The 21,359-nt window shown below is 36.1% G+C and overlaps 1 protein-coding gene across 10 annotated transcripts in view; it reads right to left on the minus strand.

Annotated features, from left to right (window-relative positions):
- dmxl2 (Dmx-like 2) overlaps window positions 1-21,359 on the minus strand; it is a 74,019-nt gene that overhangs the window by 41,189 nt on the left and 11,471 nt on the right. For all 10 annotated transcript variants that reach the window (XM_031897649.1, XM_012958602.3, XM_012958601.3 and 7 more), the window contains 10 exon segments: window positions 18,749-18,905; window positions 17,225-17,291; window positions 10,095-10,273; window positions 9,052-9,229; window positions 6,414-6,588; window positions 5,449-5,655; window positions 4,116-4,378; window positions 2,564-3,257; window positions 1,798-1,919; window positions 599-688 (listed from right to left, as the gene is read on the minus strand). In XM_031897649.1, the coding sequence (XP_031753509.1) occupies window positions 599-688; window positions 1,798-1,919; window positions 2,564-3,257; window positions 4,116-4,378; window positions 5,449-5,655; window positions 6,414-6,588; window positions 9,052-9,229; window positions 10,095-10,273; window positions 17,225-17,291; window positions 18,749-18,905 (2,132 nt within the window).

A 21,359-nucleotide genomic window follows, 5' to 3' on the forward strand; every position in this document is an offset into this window, starting at 1 on the left:
TTATTTCATACATGAGAAGTCATGTGGGTGATGGCTGGAAAAGCTGATGGTGCTGAGAAATAGTGTTAAATTTAACCAATTGCCCCAAGAAAAGCTTGTTTAAATTTAACACCATACCACCAACCACTGGTTGTAATGGGTTACTGTGCCTGGGCGGCAAACTCTGTGCTTTTTATTACATATAAAGGTTAAGTCTAAAGAAGCCAAGTTGACATTCATTATCAGCCCCCGTAGGGCTAGCTTTACTTCTTGTCTTAGATTGTGGTAAAAAGTTTCACACTCCTCAAAGATCCCAAGGCAACACAAAATAAGGAAATGATTTCTAATTCTATTATGCAAGCCTCTGCCTTGGTTAATAGGAAAATATATTATATACATAATAAGAACAGTCAGACCACACCCTATTCACTGAGCTCATATTGAACACGTGTGTACTGTAAATAAAGCTCTCCAATTTATTTTGAACTCCAAGCTAAGGTCAATAACAAAGCATGTAATCAGTTAAACAGGTTCTACTACAAAAGTATCAAATAGGTGTAGCAAATTTGGAGTTAAAAAATAAACAGTATTTTATGTCTATTTATTGTAAACTACACACCTTGTCTGTTATTGCATCAAGTTCAATGATACACCCAGGTCGAGCTGTAGATTGCTGACTCACAATGTTAAATACTTCGCCAATAAGTTTCTAAAAAAAAAAAAAAAACAAAAAAACAAACATACAAAAAACAGATAAAGAATTACTTCATCATAGGTCTGCATCATAAGACCTAGAGAAATAAAAACAGTTTACTTTTTCTCGTAGCTATAACATTTCAACAGAATGGGTAAAATGGGCTTAAATGGGTTGTTCGCCTTTAAATGAATTGTTAGTATGATGTAGCCATTGATATTCGGAGATATTTGCAGTTGGTCTTAATTTTTTGGTTTATGTGGTTTTTAAGTTATTTAGTTTTCTGTTCAGCAGCTTGGTATTTCAGCAGCTTCTGGTTGTTAGGATTATTTACCCTAGCAACTGGGAAGTGGTTTGAATGAGAGACTGGAATATGAATAGGCGAGGGACAGAATAGGAAGTTCAGTAATAAAAAGTAACAATAACAGTGACGCCTCACAAAGCAATAGTCTTGGCTGCAGGGGTCAGCAACCCCCATTTAAAAGCTGGAAAGAGAACAAGAATCATTCAAAAACTATAAAAAAAATAAAATAAATAATGAAGACCAGCTGCAAAGCTGCTAGGAACTTCTATAACATACTAAAATTTCACTTTGAGTGAACCACCTCTTTAAAAATATTTTACAGAATTAAACATCTGTGGCCTATTCTAAATATTATTATTCAACAATTATATAGTATAAGTAATAAGAGTGGAAGTTGGACAAGTTTGTTATTCATGTTTGAAGAAGTGCTAGTCAAATTTTATGTGACACTCGAGTTAATAATATGAACAGTAAATACATAGAATTAAACTGATATTTATATATTTACCAATATATTCTATAAATCAATATCCAAAACTCAAAGCTCCTAAAGTAATGAAATGAGCCAATGAGAAACCACCGTTCTGAGCAATACTCCATGGTGGTGTAAAGAAAAATGTTCTAACATTTAGAGGATGCTGGATATGTGGGGTTTTTAAATAACAGATATCACTTTTTTATATTAAAACCTTAAGCATGGGAGGAATAACACAAAGCATAAAATTCCTATTTTATCCATCCTAATCTTTTTCTTACCTCAAGCATTGCACACAAAACTATGTAGCACCAGCTTTAGAGAACAGAAACAAAAGAAACTTACAGAGGACTCTGGATCTGACAACTCATCCAGAAGCTTCCGTGCATCTACAACTGCCTGGTAGAGCCTTAAATTTGTCCCATCAGAAGCAACAAAGCAAGCACTGGCAGAGTTGCAGTATGTACCTTAAGAAAAATATATTTACAGATGTTTTTATTAAATGTAATTGATAACTTCTACAAGTACCATATGTAACTAATTAGATAATTGTAAAATGAGACAATGATGAATTTGCACAATAACTGTTATTAAATCACTTACTAGCTGGAATACAGTCACTAGGCTGGGTGTTTAAGTCTACTACTGCTACCTTGAGGTCCTCCACAGCTTTGTTCTACATCAGACGAAGAACCCTTACCTCACAGACATTGATTTCTCAAAAAGGTAGGAATTACAGATATCCTGAAAATGCCTGCTTTTGTGTTTTTCTGGCTGATCTCACTCAAATGCAGGCCGACAGAAGCAGAACAAATATTCCATGTGCCAAGGTCCAAATAAGCACCTCAGTTGACAGAGGGGGGTTTTATATCTGTTTTTTAACATTAGTTCAGTTATCTGGGCTTATGTTAAAATATTGTGTTTATTTTTCGTTAAATGTGGGTATTGTTAAGGGTCAATGATTAATAACACATGGGGCCAGGGAATGTACATTGATGATCCTGTGTGTCTGTTAAGATCAATACTAAAATACATGCATTTCCTAAAGATGAGCACAACTAGACTAACATGAGAAAAAGGTCACTGAATAAATATGCATAAAAACACACACCTAAGCAGTAACTTGGTATAAGTGTTGGAAGCCATGCCACATTGCAGAAAGCAGCAGTACGCAGAGAGTTTATACGAGCTAGTTCTGAAACTCCCCCACTGTATGATAAGGGACCAATTGGATCAACACGCCATAATATAAGTTCACTATAAATCGCGTTTGGATCATGAAAGGTTTGAGTAGCTGCATTTCTGAAGTGTTGTCTAGGAAAACCTTTCAAGTTCTTCATGGGATCTGTTACTTTACTGCTTCGTTCCAATTCCCATGGATTGTCAGTGTCTGGGGTTGTCAGCACATTGTGATGAGATGAAGTTAGCAGCAAAGGAAGAACAGAGTGGCAGGCAAGATCATTTAAGTGGAATCTGTGGCCACAATATCTAAACTTGTGAGACACAGTAAGCACAGTGGTAAAGGCAGACTTGTCTGCAAAAGTAACTGCCCACTGATTTAAGGATCCATCGATGTGCTTTGACACCATCATGACTGTTGAAGATTTAACATTCTTGTTTAGAAGATCTTTCGTACAAGTCAATGAATTTACACCAGAGATGGTGGAAGTCATTCTTTCTTGCTGCAGGGCAGCAGACACAGCCTCCCTGATTGAGGTAGTACAAGCATACATCATAATGTTTTTGCTGAGGGAGCTGGCATCTCCTGAAGGAAAAGCAACAGGAATCCGAGAAGAAAAAGAGACCTGGAAACAATAAGAAATGGATGCTGTCCTCATTTCATATTTGAAAGGTTTTAGAATATACAGTTAAACCACAATTTTACATTTCCCACATTTTTGGGGGGTTTTTTGCGGTCCCACCAATTTATAATGTCTATGAAGATTCTCATTCATCCAGGTCATGATATACAGTATCTAGTAGAATTAAGTCTAAAACAAAAAATTTATAATGAAATGCGTTTTGCTGATTTTACATAACGTTTTAAGGGATTTTACATAAACTGTTTGCTAATGTTTCCAAAAATGGCTGTTTGTTCTCTATAAATATTATTTGTAGAAAAAAAACGATGTATATTTTGCCATGGTCCTGTCTTGAAATAGTCAATTCCAATTAGTCTGTAGCTCACACAGTCATGCACAAATTTCTTATTTGTTCAACATATTTCCCTGATTTTACACTATTTTTTGCTGGTCTCCTGAAAAGTGTAAAATAAGGGCTCTACTCTAATTTTGACATGAAGGAGAAAAATAAGTGTCAAGTCTAGAACCTGGGACCAGACAGCTCTGTGCTTCTCCCGGCTGACTTAAATATGACTTTATTTATATGCATCTATGCAGACTGATCATTTTTTGTTCATCAGAGATCTCAGAAATGTTAAAAAATTCAAAAATACTTTTTACTAATCACTACAATGTAATGGAATTTCTATATTTTCAAGGGGGCATTAAGTGATTTTAATGAGTTATACTATAAAAGGCATCTTGATGCATGGCATTAAATCATACACAAGGTTAAATATACCACTCTTTAAACAATTTTTCCAAAGGCACAGCTTGATAAACAGGCCCCTAAGAATACATTTTAAAGTAGCTCTAATATACCTGAACTTGTCTAAAGATCCCTGGATTGCACTCATCCAAATATTTTACATGCCACACAAGAAAGGTGCCATCTACAGGGTGAATTGTGAACAGCATATCTGCATTTCTGTTCCACTCAGAAAGAAGGGATTCAATTTTGCGGTCCAGTAAATCGGTGGGTAAAGGCAGTGTAGTGCCAGGTGAAGATGCTTTGGTGCTCAAATCCTTTTCTGCTTCCTCATGCTCAGGAGAGCCTGTAAGTGATCCTCCACCCTCGGGCTCACCTAGAATTAAAGTCTAAATCAGTTTGGTTTTATTTCAAAAGCAATCGCTGTAAAAGGTAAACTTGCCAGAAGTTTATTAAAACAGAACAAAAAATATTGGTTATAGCCACAGATAATACACTCTTATCTGCAAACACCCTAAGCTATGTTTTGTACTTTTGTCTTTGGATAGGAAAAAAAAAAAAAAGAGAAAACTCAGTTGTTAACAGGGTCATAGTTGGCTACAATTCTATGTTTTCCAAACTTTGGGAAGCTAAGCAAGTGTGGTGTAAAGCTTGTGAGATTTAGGGAAATAATGGTTGTGGACAATAACGTCCAGAATTTTTATTTAGGAAATACACTGGTTAAATTTCACTTTAGTTTAGGAAAAGGCATAACTAGTTTGCATGTTTTGGGCAAATGCATAACATGTACAGGATGGCTTACCTTTTGCATTTTATCTCATTTCTTTAAAGGAACAGTAACACCAAAAAATGAAAGTGTATAAAAGTAACTAAAATATAATGTGTTGCTGCCCTGCACTGGTAAAAGTTGTGTGTTTAGTTCAGAAAGTCTACTATAATTTATATAAATAAGCTGCTGTGTAGCCATGGGGGCAGCCATTCAAAGGAGAAAAGGCACAGGCACATAGCAGATAACAAATAAAACATTATTGTATTCTACAGAACTTATCTGTTATCTGCTATATAACCTGTGCCTTTTCTCCTTTTTTCCAGCTTGAATGGCTGCCCCCGTGGCTACACAGCAGCTTATTATATAAATTATAGTAGTGTTACTGTAGCAAACACACCAGTTTTACCAGTGCAGGGCAACAGTGCATTATATTTTTATTACTTGAAAGCTCTTTTATTTTTTGTTGTTACTGTTCCTTTAAGAGCTAATGCAGCAGTAACTTCCTAAAGACTAAAGAGAGCATGTACATCACCCTGTGTTTCATATAAATACAAAGTTGGCCAAAATGAAGGGGACAAGAAGAAAAGTATGGCTGTATGATATATTGTCAATACATGTCCATATATGTGACATATAAAGTGCCTAAATTTAAAAAATAATCAAAACAATGCACAAACCATTATCAAGTTTCATAAGGAGTCCCTCTTCCTCCTCTTCCTCATCGCCCTCGTCAGTCTGCTGTTCAACAATGTTTTTTAAATACTGAACAAACAGCTCAACTGATAATGTAAAGTGCAATTCCTTATTGTTTAGCCAATGAACGACAAAGCCACCATAGCCCTCCTCTAAATTAAATGCAGTTCCAGCCAATACAGAAGGGATGTCTGTAATAAAAACAAATAAGTAATTAAAATAAAAAAAAACCCTTAGTACAGAATCCTTACAATATAGAAATACAAAAATGACGAGATTTGCCAATCCTATTTTCCAGATGTTAAACAGAAATTAACACTATTTTTTTTATTATGCTCTTAAAAGGAGCAGATGCATGGGTGACAACACTGCAACGACTTAAATTAAAAACATGTATGAAGAATTTCAGCCCTTCCTCCCCCAATGTAAGATCAAATACAGTACATAAATACCTTTATTTATATTAACTTTCTAAATATTGACAGAAGTGGCTGAGTTTGCAGTTTACTATGCTGTGTATAGGGACAAACTGATGGTTTGATAAGCTCTGTCCAAGGATCAGCTATATTGCACATTGGACTCTCCAAATAGATCTGCTTAGGGCCCTATTACGATTTGGTCATTGGTCCAGGGTCCATATAATCAGATCAGCCCAAATTGTCCCCACATTAGGGTATCCAAATTAGGAAAAGAGCCACTAATCTAGTAATCTAAGAAATTAAACAATTGGATCTTGCTGTGGCTAGTTTTACTGCAATATCAATTCCTAAACTGGATGCATTAATTTCTCCATGAGAAGCCAGATTTTTTCATAGGCAGTACTAAGCAATTATGACATTTTAAGAAAATTAAATTTTACAATACATATTTTTTCCTATTTTATTATAAGGCAATATTTATTTACATTTATAATTTAACTACAAAGAGAGAAAGATAAGCTCTACTTTACCTGTGTTTGGATTAATGCTTGCTGCTATATGGAAGTGACACAGTGAGCTAGCATGGTGGGAAATGTGGTGATGGACATCATGTTGACTTAGCTGACTTGGCAGTACTTCTGTGTGACTTGCAAGGACAGAAGATCTCCTTCTCCCTCTTCTCAAATGTTTCAAATGGTGAATTGTCTGAATTTAATTGGGGAACAAAATTGAAAACAATGTAAAGAATACAAAATCTAACATACAGTACACATTATATTTACAGAAAAAAGCAAGTCTGATTTAAGATGCAAGATAATTCGTAATAAACTATTATACACAAACAATAGGAGTAGTTTATGCCAATAAGTAAGCTTTAAGGGCTCATTTATTAATACAAGTGCAGTCAATGCAAGCGACCATGTTTTTTTACTCACAATGTAGAGTTGTTTTCCTTTAAATACAGAAAATGTCCAATATTATATAACATAATTTGCCTGTATTTCCACACACACCAGTTGTCTGTTAATGACATATCTTTATATATACTGTAAATATCAAAGAGGGATGTCGGCACGCAGGTCTTTAGGCGCTGGTGTGCCTGGGTGCAGTTCTAATTATGAACTTATAAATTTAGCATCCAGAATCTGCACTCACCTCACTCAGGAGTAGTTTTAAAGTATTTTTATTACATGACAAGAACTAATGTTTCGGCTGGTACCCCAGCCTTTGGGATAAATTAAGTATTAGAACAGATCTGGCTGTAGTGTAGGGCCTGGGTGGAAGCTATTATACATCAGCAGGATAGTTTGTCTGTAAGTTTCCAATATATGGTGGGGTGTAAGGTACTGTCCTTGATATAAATAGTTGTATCTAGAAAAGGAATGTGGGTAGGCTAATTTAAAGATCATAGTCTGGTAAAAGCTACTGGTTTAGCTAACTCCTTTGACTGGCTATCGCTCCTGTTGCAGCACTATTATGCACAAGCATTACATTAAACAATGGAGGACACCTAAAACTGCAGGACTTTTCATGGAATTGGGTGTTTTTGCTCAGTATCTGCCCAAATGATAAGGATGTCATTGGTATAACCAATTTATGCCAAGGGTTTAGTGGTACAGAAGGAGAGGAATTCCTGTTCTAGTTTAACCATCAAAAGGATAGTATACTGGGGTGCAAACTGGGTTCCCATACTGGTCCCCATCAGCTGTAGGTAAAATTCTTGCACAATCCTTCGGTTAGGCTCTGCCTCCTTAAAAGAAGAATGCATGAAATAATGATTTCTTAGAACCCACAGGAATTCCAGACAAAAGGCATATTTCACTATGCTTTTTTTTTGGCCTGTTGGCTCGGACAGGACAAAAAACACTGGGGTAGGAGGCGGAAGTTGAACTTTTAACCTGTTGGTGAGTGTCTCCTGTGCACTGGCCTGCAGGTCTTAACCCAGTGCATGCTGATCATGGCTGACCAGGGGAAATAATTATGTGCAAGCATGAATTTAATCAGGCTTACAACAGTATTGGCCAGTAGTACCTGACTTTCCATGCATTGCTTGCATGCTGTTGTCCCATCTTGTGGGGTATGTTAGTGTACAGGGATTTCACATCCATTGTTGCCAAAATGGTACACACCACCATATATCAGAAACCTACAGACAAGCTATCCTACCTGATGTATGAAAGCTTTAGAAAGGGACTAAAATACGGAAAATAAATAAATAAATCAGGTACTACTTGTCACAACCTACACCCCATGGCTAAAGGCCCTCAGGGAAATATGATGAAATGCTAAACAACATATTTCCACCTCTTTTGGCATTTTTGACAACCTCCAAACCTAAGGAAACCAGCAGCGATGGAAACCACCCATGTTAAAGGAAGAGATGCAAGACATGCTCACATATCCTCTCCTCAGATAAATTGCCAATTCCTGGCACACTAGAGGAATACAATATCCACACTACAATAAGCACTACTCTTCCTTCCAGCAATGTCGTTTATGCAATAATATGCACAACGTGTCCTACAGGAGACATATATGTAGGGGAATCTGGACAAAGCCTCAGAAAAAGGACCACTCACCACCAGTAAACAATAAAAAACTGGACACTCTAGTAGGCAAGCATTTTAATAGCCCTGACCACAACCTGGATGAATGAAGTGTGAATGCCCACTGGGAGCAACATCCAAGGGGTTTAGAACCAACATAACTTCTGTGTAATCAGCTTTGAAAAGGAACTGAAATGGTCGAAAAGCTTGCTGTGATTATTAGCCAATAACGGTATAACCTTACGCCATTCATAAAAATTTTATCCTATAACAAATATATTTCCAAATGTATATATTTTTATATGAATTCTTCTAAATCCAAGCAATGGAAACCACTAGTTATAAGTGATCTGTGTGTTTCCATTTGTGTAAACAAAATTATGAAATTTTGCAGAAATGCATTGCAAAAGATAGGAAGGTGAAATTATATTCTGGTTAAGGGTTTTTTTTCTCTACAATAGCATATACAGAAACTACAAATTTTCCCCCCAAAACCATAGTGGCGAAAAAGCTCACATACCTATTGACAATAGAACAATTGTTATACTATAGTAATTTTTTTCCGAAGACAGTCAGTTTTCCAAACAGATCTTGTATGTCACAACATCAAAATAACTCTCACCTCAAGTGCATGTTCAATCTTGTCCTTCTGTTTCCCTATATGAGACAGGCTGCTGCTGTAGCTATTTTGCTCAATTATTTGACCTCCAAGTAAACTGTCCTCTGGTAATAAGGTTTCGGCCCAGAGACGACAAATACCATCCTGGCAGGATGTCAGTAGCACATTGCACACAGAACCCCTGAAAACAAAAAAGATATACTGATTTTATAACTGACAAAACACATATTGTAGGCTATGACACAGTCTGAGGCCCTATATGTTTGAAAAAAGCATGTTGTTCCTTTAACAATTATATTTATATAAAAACATAGCTTTCACCACATCCCTTATTTTATCGGAAGTCCTCACTGCTGCTATGACTGCTCCACTGTTTGGTTAGGTTGCATTAGGGACTGGGAGGGTGGGAGATTTAAACAGATATTAAAATCTCCAGTCCAGACCCCAGTTCAGATTCGGCTGGCGGGCGGCATGCCACCCCCAGATCATTGCCCTAGATCAGTGGTTCTCAACCTTTCTAATGCCGCAACACTTTAATACAGTCCCTTGTGTTGTGGTGACCCCCAACCATAAAATTATTTCTAAGACCATTGGAAATATGTGTTTTCTGATGGTCTTAAGCGACCCCTGTGAAAGGGTTGTTCGACCCCCAAAGGGGTCGAGACCCACAGATTGCGAACCACTGCCGTAGATCATTGTCCTAGGCCCAGGCCTTTGTTGCCTGCCCAGAAATTCAGGCCTGGTTCAACCCCTTTGAAGTAATTATTATGGAATTTTTATAGTAATTGTACATGTAGTGGTTTGACTAAAAATCAGACATACGTCTTTGCAAAGGTAAGAAAGTCCTGCTAGATGTAGACCACATTGGCACATCCTTGGTAACCTCTGGGCCTGCTAAGCACTCAATACAATCTTAGTGTTTCCCACAGTCAAACAATCACCCAATTGGACTACAAATACGGTGGACCAAAGAGTTCCTTGTTATTTTAAGACATTACGGGGATTTGTTTAAAATAGATTTCATAATCAACCGATATTTTGGATACCTTGGCATAAACTTGCTTGTATTCCTCCATGAAAAGCCAATCACTGCCCTCGGATGAGCCAAGTAAACAAAAGAGAAGTGCACATCCTTTACACTTCCCCTCTTTTCTTGATATTCTTGAGGTAAGAAAGTCGATTTCCAACCAGTAAGTGGATACCAAACCTTTAGCAGACAGTCATCCTGTAAACAGATCAACATGTTTTTTGTTTTAAAATAATTGTTTTCATAAATAAATAGCAGGAATCAAATCAGAAAGAAAGAGGAGTTTCAAAGTTTTAGATAAAAACTAATTCATCTTGGCAGGTTCAAATATAAAAACTTTAAAATTTATTGTGAGTAGGTGTTCTGGAATATCATTCTTTAAACAGTAAAAATGAATAAATATCCACTATAACCACTTCCCCTTGTTCTTTTGTATTCACACAAACAAGATTTCTATTTACATAAAAAATATTGTTTAACATAATTGTATGTTTTAAAAACACAACTACAAATATATAAATATATATAAGGATGTAAACCAAGAAAAAATACCCACAAGGTAACATTTAAAGAAAAATTAAAGACTAAAAAGGGCATTGCCATCTACTTAATTTTTCAGAGCAGGGGTGCCCAGACTGTCACCCTATGATCTACTCTTGCCACCTGGCCTCCGTCATGAGATCTACCGTAATAAAAATAGTGCAAGCCACAAAAGAAATATCATTCTTTTGTCAGACTTTTAACAACTAGCAATTACTATTTATTTTCCATGCTATTATCTACCATTTTCTCTTTGCCCAGTCATCTTGTGTTTCTAGCTCACACAATTTTCAAACAAAAATCCATGGCATCCTTCATGTTTAACAATTTGCCACACAAGGCTTGCTGGTAAATTATACAATGGTGATTTTGAAAATCAGGAAACATCTCATCCTTTCTGCAGAGCGCAATGAAACCACTGGTGCCTCCTTTCATAGCTGGAGCTCCATCAGTTGTAATGGACACAAGTTTGTGCACCGGCAAATCTCTATCTTTCACAAATTCTTTACATAGCTGGGAAATGTCCTCTGGAAAATCCTCTTTTGTACTCATATCTTTATACACCATTAAAATAAAAATGCACATCTGTAATGTGTCAGACATATCTGTGGACTCATCAGATTACAGTAAATTACATTGTGCAATGCCTTTTTTTAGTTGTGCCGCTAAATCTTCTGCCATACCTACGAAGCAGTGTCACAGTATTCCTAGAAGGCTGAACATCTTTAACTGAAGATATGATTTCATACTTGTTTTTCAAACAACTTTTTTTTTTAAAAAAAACCTTGCTGAAACAATACATCTGTTGCCACTAGAAAGACTTTTATCAACTCAGGCTTTTTGTGTTTAGCGAGTATGTTGCTGACCTTAAATTAGCCAATTGTTGCTGCTTTGGCTTTTAAGTGAAGCTTTGTTAAAATCATTTGCTGTGAAGAAAGACAGGATTTTAATTCCCTAACTTTTTGCTTTCGTAGCTCACTTCTGCCAAGATATTCAATATAATATTTTGCATGCACAGTTTTAAAATGCCTCTGTAAATTTCCTTTTTTTTTGGCATGGCAACTTTTGCATTGCATTAAAGACAAATACACTTAGATAGAGATTTTTTAGATTTTTAAGACTTTTTCCTGAACTCATTGCATTTGCTTGTAGCTACAACACATAAGGTGCTTTACAAATACTCAGAGAGCCTTGTGCTTTGCCAATTTTTGGAGGGACTTAAACACGGTCTGCTTTGCCAGTTCTTGGAGAGCCTACCATTCAGTGTGCTTTGGCAATTTTTAGAGAGCCTTTCAAAGCTACAAAGGATCATACAAAGTAATAAGTAATATACAGTATGTGTGTTGTAGGGTGAAAAGTCTCATCTCCTTACTTAATTTAAACAGAAATAGGCTGGGCTGGCACATTAATCCTGCTTTTTTATAACAACCATCTGGCTGGCACATTACTCCTGCTTTAGTCAAACACAAAGTAGCCAGACTGGCAAATTATTTGTTCCTTATAACAAAGAAAATAGACTCCAGGCTGGTAATGTGGTTGTGTTATATACCAAAAGACTCTAACATTGCTTCATATAGCAGAGGTCAGGCTGGCATTTAATTCCTGGTTTATTCAAATAGAAAGGGGCCAGACAATTGCAGTTTCCTGATTTATACTGTTTGAAAGAGGCCAGGCAGGCACAGTACTCCTGGTAAAAATGGTAATCCCTTACTTATTCATACAAGAACTGCCCAAGTGGACACAGTGTTTCTGCTTTATTTTGTCAGAAAGTGACCAGGTGGGCAAGGCTAACGCATGATCCCCAGTCAGATGGGCAGACTACACTGCACTATACTGAGAGAGGACAGTTACACTAAACCACATTGCACCTTTGTGCTAGCACCTACGTGAGCTAAGCACTACAAATACACTGTACCTTTATCACAAATACATACAAAAGTTGCAAAACCGAATGAGATAAAACACTGGAATAAAATACAGAAGAGCTTATTACACCCTAGCAATTATAGGCAGCACTCCATCTTAATTCACTAAAATGCCTTTATTGTCACAATGCGGGCAGCAGCAACTTTTCGAGCCAAATTGGCTCTTTATCAAGCACAACCAATTTATTATTTAAACACAGGCAAGCTAAAATTAATCTTCCTTAGGTTAAAAGGCATAGCCAGCTAGGTAAGCATGCATGAGTCACACTCATAAGGAGAAGAAGCCAACTGTCATCTGAAGCGGAGGCAGCAAACGCCTTCTAGCTGGAAGTCTCCAAACAATGCCATCTGTTACATATAGCTGGATTATCTGGATCCTACAAGATGACTGAGATAAAATTCAAAACAAATGCAATGACACGTTACATTTGATTCTCCAGAAAACTGCTCATCTCTCTATATTGCTATAGCTGCTTTTATTCCAGTTTACACTCATCTCTCTATATTGCTATATCTGCCTTTATTCCAGTTTCCATAGTAAATTACATAACAGCAACTAGTCAGCTTCTACAAATAGCACTTAATCAAATCATAATGTACCATAACTGCTAATGCTTCAAAACTGTATCTCTTACTAAGTAAACTATAATATCACATTAACAAAGAAAAAAAAATCTAAATATTAAAAATATGTTTTTATTTGATAAAACAAAAATATATTTTTAGTTCTGTTGAGACCATCATATTTTATTTGTGCATATGTGGCCATACACAAGGAATGAGAAGACAACTCTTTTTTTCCTCAACTACAAAAGAACCATGCACCCATCAGATACTTTTTTCAAAACCATCCCTAAATCTGACATGTATGGTCAAGAGAACGCAAAATGTTGATAAAATCTAGCCATGGGAGGCAGAGTCTCAAAAGAACATAAAAACTAAAGAAATGAACCCTAAAACATAATACAAACATAAAGCAAATGATTTAATCAAAGGAAGTACTGTCCAACTTCTGTGGCACCGAGGGCCAGAATTATTCTGGTGCGCGGTGGAAGGCCGATAATGGAAGCCAGTTTTAACCAATCTTCTTTTTTAAAACCATACCCATGTTATCACAAGAACTTTTAAGACCACATCCACATTAATAGTGGTAGCACAGCACAGCTATCCAGAGTAGGGAATGAGACAGGGAAACCTATCATGTCTATGTAAGTAACTGTAAGTAAGTAATTGTAAGTACCTGATCATGACCACGCCAAGATGAACAGTTTGTAATGCAGTACATATAGTGGCACTGCTGGCACTGCTAATACAGTCTGTCTGAGGTGTGAACAGGTGAACAATGTGGGAGCCTACAGTCTGAGGTCTTAGAGGAGTGAACAATAAAGGTACCAACAGCCTTTGGTCTGAATAATGCAGGGGCCAGTAAATGTCAAATGCCATTTAAAGCTTACACAAAGGTAAGCAACCACAGCAGCCTGACACATGGGGGCCACAGGGGAGATGCAGCTCGTGGGCCACCAGTTGGACAGCATTGATCTAGGGTATTGAAAACATATTTGATGAATTTGGCTTAACGCATTTAAGAGAAGGTGGTTTAATACATGTAACAGAACTAGAGTTTGCGCAGGGGTGACCAATAAGTAGATTAGGATAAATAAGTAGATCTTGAGTTGCTGATCAATAGTCCAGTTTAGTCACAAACAACTCCATTAGACAACCTTTCTAAGCACTTCCCATTACTCAGTCAATATGGCTTGAAAATTTGGTATGGTTTGTTTAAACACAACACTGTTTCTATTTTTGGGGGTAATTCTAAATTTTGCAAAACTATAAGTGCAGGATGCTGCCACTTTGCAGAGCAATTTGACAAAATTGGAAAACTGGGCAGTACACTGGCAAATTATATTCAATGTTGATAAATGCAAATTTACCCAATTTGATAGAAATAATATACATGTGAGTTGTACAGTAAATGGTAGTAGTGTGTTGGGGGATCCTTAATAGAGATGGATCTGGAGATTTTTGTAGATACAAATGTGTCTAATTCCAGTTCCCAAGAAGGATCTTACTGAGCTAAAGTGCAAAGACATGTGACTAAACTGGTGGATTGGAACTATGAAAGTAGACTGTCAAGGTTGGGGTTGTTTTCTCTGGAAACAACATGATTACAAGTACATTGGAGGTCATTATAGACAGATAGCTTGGGATCTTTTTTCCCCATAGGAAAGATTAATGCACCAGACCCCTCCCCCCTTTAGATTAAAGAACAGAATTCTGAGTGATGTTGTGGAATACCCTTTCTGATGTGATGTCGTGGGGGCTTTAAGAGGGGCTTGGATGATTTCTTGAACAAGCATAATTTCCATTGTGATACTAAAATCTACAACTAGTATAGATATTGGTATATATAGATATATATGCAAGTGTACAGATAGGTTGGTATGAGTGTGTGTATATGTGCACTGGTATTTGTTTAGAGAGGTTGAACTTTATGTACTTTGGTATTTTTTCAACACAACTTAGCTATGTAACCTGATTTCCTTCAGTGAAATGCAATGAAGTAATATATTTCTTGGCAGTGTAACACAAGATGTGACAGACCTTGATGGTCCACTTTACTAAACGTAAACCACTTCTAATTTAGAGTGCTGAAGGACCAGCAATGCAACTACTTCCAGACCACCAGTGACCTGAATTTTTAAAATCACCATGTTCACATAAATATTTGATCCAAACCCCACATGATTAATAATTAATACGGCGCCCTATTTTTCAAATTATTCTCCCTTTTTTATAAATGTTCCTTTGGTGATTGTAGCCAAAGTAGTTCATTATTCATAATCAGCACACAGCACCTGGTTCCAAATGCCATGGTTTTCTAACTTCTGTAGTGCATACTTTATTTACTACTGATGAGGTCCCAGGAATGGCTTTCTTCTAATGACTTTCTACGTACATTATGTTTGTGCAAGCAAAAAGTGTCCATACATGGGCTGATAAAAGCAGCCGATAGTCGGCAGTTTATCGGCTTGTGTATGGGGCCCTTGGATGGGCCTGCTCGACCGATATCTGGCTGAAAGTTGCCTTGGGCCAAGGAGCACATTGGTGTGGTCCTCGTTCAGAGAGCCTGCATCTTGTCAATGTGATCCAATTGTTTAGCCAGAGGGCTGGATGATCAGATCGATAGAATATTGCCCATATATTGGGCATATCGGGAAAAATCTGCTCGTTTGTCTACCTCGCCAAACAACCAGAGCTTTCAAGGTAAGGCCAGATTAAGGTTTCTCTTGGTTTTTCACCTTGTCTTGACTTTCATATCTTCCCGTTTTGTAAGATACAGTAACAGAGTTAACTCTGTTAACTTTAATACACATTTACATTTATTTTGTGCAGAGGTTGTGGTATTTCTGTTTAACTTAGAAAATCATCAAAACATTTCACCTAGTGTGCCGAACTCTTATACATAACTGTATATAATGTTTAATAATGAGTAGCTAAACAGAAAACCACGTTTACTTGCGATTTAGTGAGACTTTTAAGACAGATCTTATTAAAGTCAGCTAATCTGCAAAAGAATACTAAAGACAGAGAGACAGCTAGAACATATTATGCTACAACTTACACAAAACTAAAGAAAGAAATTATTTCACTGCACACCTGTTCTTTAAACAACTTACTGCACAGGTGGTCAAAATAAATAGGGTAAGCTCCCCGAATGCATAAAAGTGTGTGTGTGTGTCTCTCCAGATTAATTAACAATGCCATATTCAAATAAATACACTAAAGTTTCATTCAGCAATTGACTTGAAAAAACACTAGAGCTGATGTTACAGAGTGTAACACCAAATAACATTGTACAGGTATGGGATCCCTTATCCAGAAAGCTCCGAATTACAGAAAGCCCGTCTCCCATACACTCTATTTTATTCAAATAATTCCTTTTCCAGATTTCCTTTTTCTCTGTAGTAATAAAACAGTACTTTGTAATTGATCCCAACTAATATATAAATAATCCTTATTGGATGCAAAACAATCCTGTTGGGTTTAGTTAATGTTTTATTGATTTTTTTAGTAGACTTAAGGTATTAAGATCCAAATTACGGAAAGACCCCTTATACGGAATACCCTTGGTCCTGAGCATTCTGGATAATAGGTCCTATACAGCAAGGCACCTTGCTTAAGGAGTTGCATCTCAGGGAGTAAAAAGCACAAAAAACAACCACTTTGCAAGTTGCCCTAGGCTTTTTAAAGAAAACCTTCTGTCTGCAGATCCCAGAGATGTGCCATTACAGATAGGTGATTGATGGCACCCTAGATAGGAGGCGAATAAAGAGTTCTCCTGTAAAGGGATTTAACTTCTGGTTTAAAAAAACAAAACTTAGAAAAAATTAAATATGAAGAAGGTGATCCCCTGATCCCCTTCAACTTTGAAGGGCTAAAATGTAACACTTTTCCCCTTCAAGTAAACTGTGACATATTTGTAAAATAATACATTTTCCCTAAATAAATAGATTTGCTACAATTCTATAATAAATGTCAATAAAGTGGAAAAGGCAAAAAGTCCTAATTAACATGTATAAGGAATACTAGAAGATACAAACTGGTCTGCCTTGAAAAGGAATATAGTATGCACCCATTTACAGAAACATAACAACATCATTTCTTATTTAACATGCCTTACCTTTCCTGCTGTTGCAAAATATTCACCATCTGGGGACCATTTCATCAGATGCACAGAGACAGCAGTCCTATGAGCAAAATATTAAATATTTAACTGCCTCTGAGACTTTTTCCTAGTTACGCAAATCATATTAATACACATGACCAAACAGACTCCTACACAGGCCCCATTAACATTAAATGAATTACTAAAAATAAACATTTAAAATAAGAAGTGGAATATTAAACTGATTAAATTTACAGATAAAAACTATAAATAATATTAAAAGCATAGAGCTGCAGATTCTTCTCTATGGAAGCCCATTTTGGATAGTATTTATAAAATATAAAAGGTAATCATGCTAGAGCTTTGAATAGCCTTCAAAATATATATCCTTATAAAATGTGTTTTACTTAAATCACTTACTTATAGCCACAACTGTAAAATAAAAGAATATAAAAAGTCATGTTGCAATTCCATGACATAGTAACATATTAGATGAGAAAAGAAACACATCGTTTAAGCTCAACTTTTTGTAAAAGTAAAACCCACGTAACTGCTAACTAAGGGGCTGATTTACTAACCCACGAATCCGACCCGAATTGGAAAAGTTCCGACTTGAAAACGAACATTTTGCGACTTTTTCGTATGTTTTGCGATTTTTTTCGGATTCTGTACGAATTTTTCGTTACCAATACGATTTTTGCGTAAAAACGCGAGTTTTTCGTATCCATTACGAAAGTTGCGTAAAAAGTTGCGCATTTTGCGTAGCGTTAAAACTTACGCGAAAAATGCGCAACTTTTCGCGTAAGTTTTAACGCTACGCAAAATGCGCAACTTTTTACGCAACTTTCGTAAAGGATAGGAAAACTCGCGTTTTTACGCAAAAATCGTATTGGATCCGAAAAATTCGTAAAGAATCCGAAAAAAACGCAAAACATACGAAAAAATCGCAAAGTACCGATCATTACGAAAAAAACGCAATCGGACTCCATTCGACCCGTTCGTGGGTAAGTAAATCAGCCCCTTAGTCACAGGAAGGGCAAAAAAACCCTATCTGAAGTAGGCAGTCCCTGGATCAACAATCTATTTAGAGTTAACTTTGTATTTTCTCACTTCCTATAAAAGCATTGAACTCTTTTCTAAAGCTATGGAATTTACCTGCCAGAACAAATGTTTTGGGAAGAGCATTCCACAACTTTATAGCTCTCACTGCAAAACGCCTTTTGTAAAATGTAAAGATGGAACCTATAATTTAATCTAAATGCATGCCCTTGCATCTGGTGGAAAGATCCGAGAATTACTTCTCCATCGAAGGCTTCATTTTGTCTCAATAAGGGTACAAGTTGGTTGGTTACATATTTTTAAAAGCGAAATACATAACGTAACATTTTTCAACACTGAATCTAGTCAGTTAGGCCAAGATTGGCAGTTTGCTATATTTTACACCAGGGGGTACATTAATCACTAATGAAAGTTTTAGTCATTTATGCGCCACTAGAGATCATATTCCCAAAAGTAACTTTTCCCAATGTCTCAACTTACTTGCATTGCCAGATACAATTCCAGTCATTCAGGGCAGGATGAACTTTATTCTCCATGACAGGGCTTTCCTCCATATCATCTTCTTCCTCCTCTAGAATGTCGCTGGATGGCGGGGCCCATAATTGTAAATAATCAGTAGCTGTTAACAACCGGTTACCTGGAGATCATTTGAAATGATTCACAAAATTAAATTAATTTACTTTATAATACAAGTTGCAGTGCCACAAACTATATTCAACCATGCTCATAGTTAAATGGCCAGCCATTCATCAATAGATACAGGGGGAATGCAATAAACAATGTTGGCAGAATAAAAGTGTGTTTTTTACTTACTGAAACAGTAAGTAAAAAAGTAATACAATTGATTAGCCAAATATTGCACTGTAAGGCAAATATTTTTTTTTTTTTTTAATAGCAATAAATTTTCATACACCATGTTCAGGTGTAAATCTCACATGCAAAAATGAAATGCTGTTCCTAATGACTTATTGCATTCCACAAAATGGGACTTACTTTGACTTTGTGAATTTATTTGCACTGTATTAGCATCTTAAAAAAAATACATAAACTAAACTCTAGTTTACTAGAGTCTAGTCTACTTTGAGCTGAACCAGGTGAGCGTCAGTACAAAGATGGTATAATGAGTCTATTCAGTTAGGTCTAAGCAACAGGTGGCTCACTGAAGGCTGTTTTTTGAAAGCTGATGGCCTGTGCTTATAGCATTAGAACTGGAGTTCAGGAAACAGAGCTGTATTTTTTTAAAATCCCTAGTCATATAAACTATCAGATTAAGTTGCAGTACATGTGTAAAGGAAAAGGGACATAATAGATGTTACATTTTTTTGATACTGTTTTATCTGCAATTCCTCTAAAGAAAAATATTATTTTAATGTACAGTATTCATGATTTGCCAGCATTGTACCATACGGATAATAATCAGGCTAGCAATCAAAGTGCACTATATGAAACAAAAGGGTTAGAGATTTTAGTTTTAACAATTTAGCGTACAAGTTATTTTATTCAATTATATTATCTATTTATATTTTACTTCCTAATCTAAATTTCCAGTTTTGGCCTGCAGAAATAAAAAAAAAAAAAAAAAAAAAGAAGATGGTTATCTACCATTTCCCTTTGCTTTTCTTCAATCAGCCTCTAAATTCCACACCACATTTTTTTACGATTAAGAGGCTATATGCTAAGTATCGATTAAAATGTCTTGTCTGCATCAAAGAAGATATAGCAACCAACTTATTGCTGTTCTATAAAGCCACTAGAATACCATGGAGGTTAGAAATTTATCAGCAAGAGCAAGTAGAATAATCCTTGGCTACCAAATGGTAAACCTAGTGTGAGTGTCTCCTGCAATGTAATATTTAAACACTTGAGATCCAGGCCAATTTATACTAAAGCAAATAAAAAGATGCTCAAATTCAAAAAGCAGCTTGGGTATCCAAACAATTCATGCTACTAACTTTGGTCTGAAAATGGTTGGTAAGGTAAAAAGAATCTGAAAGCTATCATTTTACAGTAGGGCATGTCTTCCTTCATGTCCGATGTGTCTTCCGGTATGTAATCCAACTCGGACTGGTAAAAGGTCAAGCAGTAGGAATCCATTTACAGGAGACAAAGGCAGTTAGACTGCAATCAGACCTAATTAAATGTAAATGAGCAATGGCTGATCTGCAGATGCTGTTACTTGTTCCCTTGCCTCTACTCATCTAAGAAAAGTTTTCTGCAATTTGACATGTAGCTGTATATTTTATAGAGAAGCTGATAGAATGCTTTCCTTCCTGGAAACCATTGGAAATAAAATGAAAACTATTAATTACCTATAGGTACCTAGTAATGTAATGATCTTTATAATATAGGTCTTAGATGCAAATGCTGCATGTCTTAAAGTGATTCTGTTCCCTGTACATACAGAGGCAAATAATTCAACATTAGCAACTATTATTTGAACAGACAAATATGCATATAAAACAATGTTAACTGCTCATGTGGAAATAAATTAAAAAAAAATAGTGTGCAACGGTAGGTTACATAAAGATATATAGTAATAATTCAAATCAACAAGTCCAGCTGTAGGTCACCTGGATGAATAAGAACCTTCACAGACATATGTCACATAAAGGTAAATAATACAAAAGAACTTGAGTTTGGTGTATAGGAAATAAAGAAAAGGAAATTATTCATGACGTAATCAACCTCTAAACAAAAAGGTAACAGATGAATTAATTTTTGCATAACTAAAATACTAGATAATTGTCCAGTATATAACTAATATATTTACAGGGAGTGTTACCACAGTATAAATAAAAATAATAATACTATACTTATTTATAAAACATATGCTGTGCTGTACAATAAATGGGTGTATACATTAAACATACAATAACAATGAATAAACGAGGTAAAGAGTAATATGTGTCTGTACTTGCTTGAACCAGTTTCTTACCCCTCTTAGACTAAATACTGACTGTGCATTGTGGCACTATTCGCATTAAATGGCTGCCCTTATGTTGCCACAGCAGCTTATAGTTCTTGGGGGTTCTAACAAAAATGGGAATTTCCAGTGATTTTAGTTTTTCTTGCCCTTTAAAGTGCATTCAGA

This window comes from Xenopus tropicalis, chromosome 3 (genome assembly GCF_000004195.4).
Source record: "Xenopus tropicalis strain Nigerian chromosome 3, UCB_Xtro_10.0, whole genome shotgun sequence".
In the NCBI taxonomy this organism is placed as follows: domain Eukaryota; kingdom Metazoa; phylum Chordata; class Amphibia; order Anura; family Pipidae; genus Xenopus; species Xenopus tropicalis.